The 10772-nt window shown below is 35.2% G+C and overlaps 2 protein-coding genes across 2 annotated transcripts; one reads left to right on the forward strand and one right to left on the reverse strand.

Annotated features, from left to right (window-relative positions):
• Positions 1 to 5072: 5072 nt before the first annotated feature.
• LOC130614468 (uncharacterized) lies at positions 5073 to 6643 on the reverse strand. The gene is made up of 4 exons (XM_057435896.1): positions 6640 to 6643; positions 5290 to 6227; positions 5192 to 5199; positions 5073 to 5088 (listed from the first exon to the last, which is right to left on the reverse strand). The coding sequence occupies exons 1-4, from the start codon at positions 6641 to 6643 to the stop codon at positions 5073 to 5075; spliced, it is 966 nt and encodes a 321-aa protein (XP_057291879.1).
• A 38-nt stretch (positions 6644 to 6681) lies between these two features.
• On the forward strand, positions 6682 to 9223 carry LOC130614469 (uncharacterized). Its single transcript, XM_057435897.1, has 3 exons — positions 6682 to 9006; positions 9097 to 9104; positions 9208 to 9223. The coding sequence occupies exons 1-3, from the start codon at positions 6682 to 6684 to the stop codon at positions 9221 to 9223; spliced, it is 2349 nt and encodes a 782-aa protein (XP_057291880.1).
• Positions 9224 to 10772: the final 1549 nt, after the last annotated feature.

Below are 10772 nucleotides of genomic sequence, written 5' to 3' on the forward strand. Positions count from 1 at the left end.
TGTAACTCAAACGGATTGACACCGTTAGAAAGTCAATGAGATGTAGTTTTTGAAACTGTCTCTATTTCTTCAGCGCGAACTACCGACTAGGATTAGTCCCACAGTAAAAAACGTCTTATTTATCTTAATTTTTAAATAAAGCTCCACCACAGCGCTCAGTGTAATCGTTGAGTTCCAGCAATCATGACAAATTAAGAAGAATGTTAATTCTTATAGTCAAACTGGCTCATTTATCACATTTATTAGGTCAAAGTCCAAAATCAGTTCAATAAAGTCCCACAGCCAAACGTTTCACTGTTGAAAGCGATGCAACCTAGTAATCCCCGAATAATATCGCTAAATACATGTTGGTACGAATATGTGACACAACCGTTGTAACTCAAACAGATTTATACCGCTAGAAAGTCAATGAAATGTAGTTTTTGAAACTGTTCCAATTTATTCAGCGCATGCTAACTGCCAGGATTTGTCCCACAGTAAAAAATGACTTACCCATCTAAGTTTTTAAATAAAGCTCTACCACAGCGCTCAGTGTAATCGCTGAGTTCTAGCAATCATGACAAATTAACAAGAATGTTATTTCTTATAGTCAAACTGGCTCATTTCTCACATTTATTAGGTCAAAGTCTAAAATCAGTTCAATTAAGTCCCACAGCCAAACGCTTCACTGTTAAAAGCGATGCAACCTAGTATTCCCCGAATAAAATCGCTAAATACATGTTGGTACGAATATGTGACGCAACCGTTGTAACTCAAACTGATTGATACCGCCAAGAAGTCAATGAAATGTAGTTTTTGAGGATGACTCAATTCCTTCAGCGCGAATTACCGACTAAAATTGGTGCCACAGTAAAAAATGACTTATTTATCTTAATTCTTAAATAAAGGTCTACCACAGCGCTCAGTGTAATCGCTGAATTCCAGCTATCATGACAAATTAAGAAGAATGTTATTTCTTGTAGTCATACTGACTCATTTATCACATTTATTAGGTCAAAGTCCAAAATCAGTTCAATTAAGTCCCACAGTCAAACGTTTCACTGTTAAAAGCGATGCAACCTAGTAATATCCGAATAATATCACTAAATACATGTTGGTACGAATATGTGGCCCAACCGTTGTAACTCAAACGGATTTATACCGCTAGGATATCAATGAAATGCAGTTTTTGAAACTGTTTCAATTTATTCAGCGCGTGCTAACTGCCAGGATTTGTCCCACAGTAAAAGAAGACTTACTTATCTAAATTTTTAAATAAAGCGCTACCACAGACTCTAGTGTAATCGCTGAATTCCAGCATTCATGTCAAATTAAGAAAAATGTTATTCCTTAGAGTCCAATTGGCTCATTTATCACATTTACAAGGTCACAGTCCAGAATCAGTTCAATTAAGTCCCACAGTCAATCGTTTCACTGTTAAAAGCGATACAACTTAGTAATATCGGAAAAAATCACTAAATGCATGTTGGTACGAATATTTGACGCAACCGTTGTAACTCAAACGGATTGACACCGTTAGAAAGTCAATGAAATGTGGTTTTTGAAACTGTCTCTATTTCTTCAGCGCGAACTACCGACTAGGATTAGTCCCACAGTAAAAAACGTCTTATTTATCTTAATTTTTAAATAAAGCTCTACCACAGCGCTCAGTGTAATCGCTGAGTTCCAGCAATCCTGACAAATTAAGAAGAATGTTAATTCTTATAGTCAAACTGGCTCATTTATCACGTTTATTAGGTCAAAGTCCAAAATCAGTTCAATTAAGTCCCACAGCCAAACGTTTCACTGTTGAAAGCGATGCAACCTAGTAATCCCCGAATAATATCGCTAAATACATGTTGGTACGAATATGTGACACAACCGTTGTAACTCAAACAGATTTATACCGCTAGAAAGTCAATGAAATGTAGTTTTTGAAACTGTTCCAATTTATTCAGCGCGTGCTAACTGCCAGGATTTGTCCCACAGTAAAGGAAGACTTACATATCTAATTTTTTAAATCAAGCGCTACCACAGAGACTAGTGTAATCGCTGAATTCCAGCAATCATGTCAAATTAAGAAGAATGTTATTTCTTGTAGTCAAACTGGCTCATTTATCACATTTATAAGGTCATAGTCCAAAATCAGTTCAATTAGGTCCCACAGTCAAACGTTTCACTGTTAAAAGCGATACAACTTAGTAATATCGGAAAAAAATCACTAAATGCATGTTGGTACGAATATTTGACGCAACCGTTGTAACTCAAACGGATTGACACCGTTAGAAAGTCAATGAGATGTAGTTTTTGAAACTGTCTCTATTTCTTCAGCGCGAACTACCGACTAGGATTAGTCCCACAGTAAAAAACGTCTTATTTATCTTAATTTTTAAATAAAGCTCCACCACAGCGCTCAGTGTAATCGTTGAGTTCCAGCAATCATGACAAATTAAGAAGAATGTTAATTCTTATAGTCAAACTGGCTCATTTATCACATTTATTAGGTCAAAGTCCAAAATCAGTTCAATAAAGTCCCACAGCCAAACGTTTCACTGTTGAAAGCGATGCAACCTAGTAATCCCCGAATAATATCGCTAAATACATGTTGGTACGAATATGTGACACAACCGTTGTAACTCAAACAGATTTATACCGCTAGAAAGTCAATGAAATGTAGTTTTTGAAACTGTTCCAATTTATTCAGCGCATGCTAACTGCCAGGATTTGTCCCACAGTAAAAAATGACTTACCCATCTAAGTTTTTAAATAAAGCTCTACCACAGCGCTCAGTGTAATCGCTGAGTTCTAGCAATCATGACAAATTAACAAGAATGTTATTTCTTATAGTCAAACTGGCTCATTTCTCATATTTATTAGGTCAAAGTCTAAAATCAGTTCAATTAAGTCCCACAGCCAAACGCTTCACTGTTAAAAGCGATGCAACCTAGTATTCCCCGAATAAAATCGCTAAATACATGTTGGTACGAATATGTGACGCAACCGTTGTAACTCAAACTGATTGATACCGCCAAGAAGTCAATGAAATGTAGTTTTTGAGGATGACTCAATTCCTTCAGCGCGAATTACCGACTAAAATTGGTGCCACAGTAAAAAATGACTTATTTATCTTAATTCTTAAATAAAGGTCTACCACAGCGCTCAGTGTAATCGCTGAATTCCAGCTATCATGACAAATTAAGAAGAATGTTATTTCTTGTAGTCATACTGACTCATTTATCACATTTATTAGGTCAAAGTCCAAAATCAGTTCAATTAAGTCCCACAGTCAAACGTTTCACTGTTAAAAGCGATGCAACCTAGTAATATCCGAATAATATTGCTAAATACATGTTGGTACGAATATGTGGCCCAACCGTTGTAACTCAAACGGATTTATACCGCTAGAATATCAATGAAATGCAGTTTTTGAAACTGTTTCAATTTATTCAGCGCGTGCTAACTGCCAGGATTTGTCCCACAGTAAAAGAAGACTTACTTATCTAAATTTTTAAATAAAGCGCTACCACAGACTCTAGTGTAATCGCTGAATTCCAGCATTCATGTCAAATTAAGAAAAATGTTATTCCTTAGAGTCCAATTGGCTCATTTATCACATTTACAAGGTCACAGTCCAGAATCAGTTCAATTAAGTCCCACAGTCAATCGCTTCACTGTTAAAAGCGATGCAACCTATGAATATCCGAATAATATCGCCAGATACATGTTGGTACGAATATGTCACGCAGCCGTTGTAACTCAAACGGATTTATATCGCTAGAAAATCAATGAAATGTAGTTTTTGAGACTGTTCCTTTTTATACAGCGCGTGCTAACGGCCAGGATTGGTCCCCAGTAAAAAAAGACTTATTAATCTATAATTCTAAATAAAGCGCTACCACAGAGCCTAGTGTAATCGCTGAATTCCAGCAATCATGTCAAATTAAGAAAAATGTTATTCCTTAGAGTCCAATTGGCTCATTTATCGCATTTACAAGGTCACAGTCCAGAATCAGTTCAATTAAGTCCCTCAGTTAATCGTTTCACTGTTAAAAGCGATACAACTTAGTAATATTGGAAAGAAATCACTAAATACATGTTGGTACGAATATTTGACGCAACCGTTGTAACTCAAACGGATTGACACCGTTAGAAAGTCAATGAAATGTAGTTTTTGAAACTGTCTCTATTACTTCAGCGCGAACTACCGACTAGGATTGGTCCCACAGTAAAAAATGACTTATTTATCTTATCTTTTAATTAAAGCTCTACCACAGCGCTCAGTGTAATCTCTGAGTTACAGCAATCCTGACAAATTAAGAAGAATGTTATTTCTTGCAGTCAAACGTTTCACTGTTGAAAGCGATGCAACCTAGTAATATCCGAATAATATCGCTAAATACATGTTGGTTCGAATATGTGACGCAACCGTTGTAACTCAAACTGATTGATACCGCCAAGAAGTCAATGAAAATTAGTTTTTGAGAATGTCTCTATTCCTTCAGCGCGTGCTAACGGCCAGAATTAGTCCCACACTAAAGAAAGACTAATTTATCTAAACTTTTAAATAAAGTGCTACCACCGAACCTAGTGTAATCGCTGAATTCCAGCAATCATGTCAAATTAAGAAGAATATTATTCCTTGGAGTCCAATTGGCTCATTCATCACATTTATAAGGCCACAGTTCAAAATCAGTTCAATTAAGTCCCACAGTCAAACGTTTCACTGTTAAAAGCCATGCAACCTAGTAATACCCGAATAATGTCGCTAAATATATGTTGGTGCGAATATGTGACGCAACCGTTGTAACTCAAACTGATTGTTACCGCCAAGAAGTCAATGAAATGTAGTTTTTCAAAATGTGTCTATTCCTTCAGCGCGTGCTAACGGCCAGGATTGGTCCCATAGTAAAAAAAGATTTAAATATCTAAATTCTTAAATAAAGTGCTACCACAGAGATCAGTGTAATCGCTGAATTCCATCAATCATGTCAAAATAAGATAAAAACATTGTGGCTTCACGATAAAATACCAATATTAGGACCAACAATGAGTATGTTTATTATTTTTTATTGACAATATATTTCGGATAAAAATTATCCATCATCAGGTCTAAAAGCAAATAAATAATGTTAAAAACAGTTAAAAACAAGTATAAAATTATTCAACATATCATACATAAACTACACCTCACACTACAACAAATCAAATTTACAAGAAAATCTAAAAACAAAACGAGTTTAGAAGAGAGTAAGGTAATTAAATTTTTATTACCAATGCTCTGCTTCTATATTCGTCTTTTGTATTTAAAACCGGTTTGATGTAATTGATCATTAGCGCCTCAAGAGTCATTAAATGATAAACGTTCCGCGTTGATGAACATAAAATTGATACATTTTCCATTGTTAAAAGATTATTGCAATCGTCGAAATGCTTTCCCACCGGACCAGTTCTTTTATGTTCCTTAAGTCGTTTGATTAAATGTCGGCTCGTCTGTCCGACATAGCACGAGTTGCATCGTGGACATTCTATTTTGTATACCAAACAACTTTTGAAACATTTTTCAATTACAGGTTTCAATGGAGGCAGAGAACTTTTCAACTTTTTCAATGGGAAAATAATTTTACACGGAATATTCAACTTTCTCATAGAAGTTTCAAATTTCTCCGAAACTCGCCCACGATATTGAATGAAAATCATCTTCTCTTCAGACTCTTCTTTCTCGTTTTCTTCATCAGGATTCTCGTTATCATTATTTTCCATAATCTTAGATATCGTACTTTTAATTATCGGGTCATAGAAAGCTTTCGGATATTGATTTTTCTCAAGAACAGTTTTACCTTTTTCTAGACTTTGGTGAAAATTCGACCATGTGCTACACGCTCGATGTATTCGATGAACTAGGCCGGATACGACTGACCGTTTATATTTCCGTGGTGCCAGTGAATGAAAGTTCATCGTCAGGCCTGTATCGGTAGCTTTCGTGTACCATGTCGATGATAAATTGTTATTTGAACGAATAATTAACATATCCAGAAAAGGTATAGACGTATTCTTCCCTTCTTTTTCAATGGTAAATTTGAGTGACGGATGCAGGTCGTTAATTTGTAGAAGTTTTCCGTCAATTCTATTACGTTCTATGTTTCTCAAAACATCATCCATATACCTTGAATACAGTACAGCATCGTCTTTGAGGATAGAGTCAAACTTGCTTAGCCAACCATTAGCGAGAAGTGGAGCTGGTGGGCTGCCTGAACATAAAAGAACTGGTCCGGTGGGAAAGCATTTCGACGATTGCAATAATCTTTTAACAATGGAAAATGTATCAATTTTATGTTCATCAACGCGGAACGTTTATCATTTAATGACTCTTGAGGCGCTAATGATCAATTACATCAAACCGGTTTTAAATACAAAAGACGAATATAGAAGCAGAGCATTGGTAATAAAAATTTAATTACCTTACTCTCTTCTAAACTCGTTTTGTTTTTAGATTTTCTTGTAAATTTGATTTGTTGTAGTGTGAGGTGTAGTTTATGTATGATATGTTGAATAATTTTATACTTGTTTTTAACTGTTTTTAACATTATTTATTTGCTTTTAGACCTGATGATGGATAATTTTTATCCGAAATATATTGTCAATAAAAAATAATAAACATACTCATTGTTGGTCCTAATATTGGTATTTTATCGTGAAGCCACAATGTTTTTATCTTATTCGTTATTTGTATTGGAATTGAAACGAAATGGCCGGTGGAAATATTTTCTTGACTACCGTAAATTTCAACGAAAGAGAATAAGTCACAGCCTGCGTATCAGTTTTCTAGAGAATTGTTTAAGAGCGAATATTATCCCAAAGTTTCTGAAGTTTCGAATACCAGAAAATGGTTGTTTCGACGATAGAATAGTAGAAGACTTTCAACTACGACTCTTGAGAAAGGAATTGTTTAAAGCTAAAGGTGAACAACAATCTGTTAACGAGAAACTGACGAAATCTAGAAACGCTTTAAAACAGAAAATCAACATAAAGCTTTTACCATCACTTATACTTCATATAAGAATTCATAACAGACTACATGAAAAAGAACATACTGACAAATTAAATGATAAACTCACTAGACTATCAAGTGAACAAGATAAACCGTTATTTAACGTTGATAACACTGTGATCTGTTACCAGTTGGACAAAAAACCGCCAAAATACGTTTTGGACACGTTAGCCCTGGGTCCGAGAAATGCTGTACTTGGAAAGTTTAATAAGAATGACGTTCTTACAGAGCTTGATGATCTGATTAGATTTTGCAGAGGACAAAAGGTGGAAGAAGATGTCATTACTGATATGAATATTAAAACACTAGCATATATCAAAAGATGCAGTAAACAAAAAGGATCCAGAAATTTGCAATTGACGAATAGATACCTTAAAGAGAATAACCTCGTTGCGCTACCTTTCGATAAGGGCATCGGAATTTGCATCATGAAAGTAGAAACGTACAATAATAAAATGAGTGAAATCACCGATTTACCTCAATTTGAAAAACTCGTCGGGAGAAGGAAGAATGAGAAGCACCCAATGCTTAAAGAAGAAGAAAGAGTTTTATCCATGTTAAAGTTGTTGAAAAAAGATAATAAAATCTCGGACGCATTGTACGATAAGATGAAACCAGTAGGAAGCCAACCGCCACGTCTATATGGCCTAGCGAAGGTACATAAGAAAGATACACCAGTTCGACCAGTACTTTCCATGCCTGGCTCAGCCTACTATAAAATTGGTAATCAAGTTTCAAAATGGTTATCTGTTTTAAAGGAGTGCAATATCAATTCCTCAACAAAGGAAATTTCTGATCTGTTATCTCAAATTCAACTTAATACGAACGAAGAACTAGTTAGTTTTGATATAAAGTCTTTGTATACAAACGTTCCGCTTGATGAAGCCATAAATGATTGCACCGAGCTTTTATTTTCTGGTAAATACGAACAGCCTCCGGTAGATAAAGAAACCTTTAAAACCTTAGTCTCTTTGTGCAGTCGTGACGTAGTTTTATTATCACACGATGGTTATTACAAGCAAATCGATGGCTTAGCTATGGGCAGCCCACCAGCTCCACTTCTCGCTAATGGTTGGCTAAGCAAGTTTGACTCTATCCTCAAAGACGATGCTGTACTGTACTCAAGGTATATGGATGATGTTTTGAGAAACATAGAACGTAATAGAATTGACGGAAAACTTCTACAAATTAACGACCTGCATCCGTCACTCAAATTTACCATTGAAAAAGAAGGGAAGAATACGTCTATACCTTTTCTGGATATGTTAATTATTCGTTCAAATAACAATTTATCATCGACATGGTACACGAAAGCTACCGATACAGGCCTGACGATGAACTTTCATTCACTGGCACCACGGAAATATAAACGGTCAGTCGTATCCGGCCTAGTTCATCGAATACATCGAGCGTGTAGCACATGGTCGAATTTTCACCAAAGTCTAGAAAAAGGTAAAACTGTTCTTGAGAAAAATCAATATCCGAAAGCTTTCTATGACCCGATAATTAAAAGTACGATATCTAAGATTATGGAAAATAATGATAACGAGAATCCTGATGAAGAAAACGAGAAAGAAGAGTCTGAAGAGAAGATGATTTTCATTCAATATCGTGGGCGAGTTTCGGAGAAATTTGAAACTTCTATGAGAAAGTTGAATATTCCGTGTAAAATTATTTTCACATTGAAAAAGTTGAAAAGTTCTCTGCCTCCATTGAAACCTGTAATTGAAAAATGTTTCAAAAGTTGTTTGGTATACAAAATAGAATGTCCAAGATGCAACTCGTGCTATGTCGGACAGACGAGCCGACATTTAATCAAACGACTTAAGGAACATAAAAGAACTGGTCCGGTGGGAAAGCATTTCGACGATTGCAATAATCTTTTAACAATGGAAAATGTATCAATTTTATGTTCATCAACGCGGAACGTTTATCATTTAATGACTCTTGAGGCGCTAATGATCAATTACATCAAACCGGTTTTAAATACAAAAGACGAATATAGAAGCAGAGCATTGGTAATAAAAATTTAATTACCTTACTCTCTTCTAAACTCGTTTGGTTTTTAGATTTTCTTGTAAATTTGATTTGTTGTAGTGTGAGGTGTAGTTTATGTATGATATGTTGAATAATTTTATACTTGTTTTTAACTGTTTTTAACATTATTTATTTGCTTTTAGACCTGATGATGGATAATTTTTATCCGAAATATATTGTCAATAAAAAATAATAAACATACTCATTGTTGGTCCTAATATTGGTATCATGTCAAAATAAGAAGAATGTTATTCCTTGGAGTCCAATTGGCTCATTAATCACATTTGTAAGACCACAGTCCAAAGTCAGTTCAATTAAGTCCCACAGTCAAATGTTTCACTGTTAAAAGCGATGCAACCTAGTAACATCCGAATAATGTCGCTAAATACATGTTGGTACGAATATTTGACACAACCGTTGTAACTCAAACGGATTTATACCGCTAGAAAGTCAATAAAATGTAGTTTTTGAAACTGTTCTTATTTAATCATTGCGTGCTAACGGCCAGGATTTGTCCCACAGTAAAAAAAGACTTATTTATCTAAATTTTTAAATAAAGCGCTACCACAGAGCCTAGTGTAATCGCTGAATTCCAGCAATCATGTCATATTAAGAAAAATGTTATTTCTTGTAGTCAAACTGGCTCATTTATCACATTTATAAGGTAAAAGTCCAAAATCAGTTCAATTAAATCCCACAGTCAAACGTTTCACTGTTAAGGGAGATGCAACCTATTAATATCCGAATAATATCGCTAGATACATGTTGGTACGAATATGTGACGCAATAGTTGTAACTCACACGGATTTATATCGCTAGAATATCAATGAAATGTAGTTTTTGAAACTTTTCCTATTTATTCAGCGCATGCTAACTCCCAGGATTCGTCCCACAGTAAAGAAAGACTTACCTACCTAAGTTTTTAAATAAAGCGCTACCACAGAGCCTAGTGTAATCGCTGAATTCCAGCAATCATGTCAAATTAAGAAGAATGTTATTTCTTGTAGTCAAACTGGCTCATTTATCACATATATAAGGTCAAAGTCCAAAATCAGTTCAATTAGGTCCCACAGTCAAACGTTTCACTGTTAAAAGCGCTGCAACCTATTAATATCCGAATAATATCGCTAGATACATGTTGGTACGAATATGTGACTCAACCGTTGTAACCCAAACGGATTTATATCGCTAGAAAATTATTGAAATGTAGTATCTGAAACTGTTCCTATTTATTCAGCGCGTGCTAGCGGCCAGGCTTGGTCCCACAGTAAAAGAAGTCTTACTTATCTAAATTTTTAAATAAAGCGCTACCACAGAGTCTAGTGTAATCGCTAAATTCCAGCAATCATGTCAAATTAAGAAAAATGTTATTCCTTAGAGTCCAATTGGCTCATTTATCACATTTACAAGGTCACAGTCCAGAATCAGTTCAATTAAGTCCCACAGTCAATCGTTTCACTGTTAAAAGCGATACAACTTAGTAATATCGGAAAAAATCACTAAATGCATGTTGGTACGAATATTTGACGCAACCGTTGTAACTCAAACGGATTGACACCGTTAGAAAGTCAATGAAATGTGGTTTTTGAAACTGTCTCTATTTCTTCAGCGCGAACTACCGACTAGGATTAGTCCCACAGTAAAAAACGTCTTATTTATCTTAATTTTTAAATAAAGCTCTACCACAGCGCTCAGTGTAATCGCTGAG

The sequence above is a fragment of the Hydractinia symbiolongicarpus genome, chromosome 11 (assembly GCF_029227915.1).
Source record: "Hydractinia symbiolongicarpus strain clone_291-10 chromosome 11, HSymV2.1, whole genome shotgun sequence".
Classification (NCBI taxonomy): Eukaryota; Metazoa; Cnidaria; class Hydrozoa; order Anthoathecata; family Hydractiniidae; genus Hydractinia; species Hydractinia symbiolongicarpus.

Excerpts from the sequence above, each read along its gene's own strand:
- LOC130614469 (XM_057435897.1), top strand. The coding sequence starts at position 6,682 with ATGTTTTTATCTTATTCGTTATTTGTATTGGAATTGAAACGAAATGGC.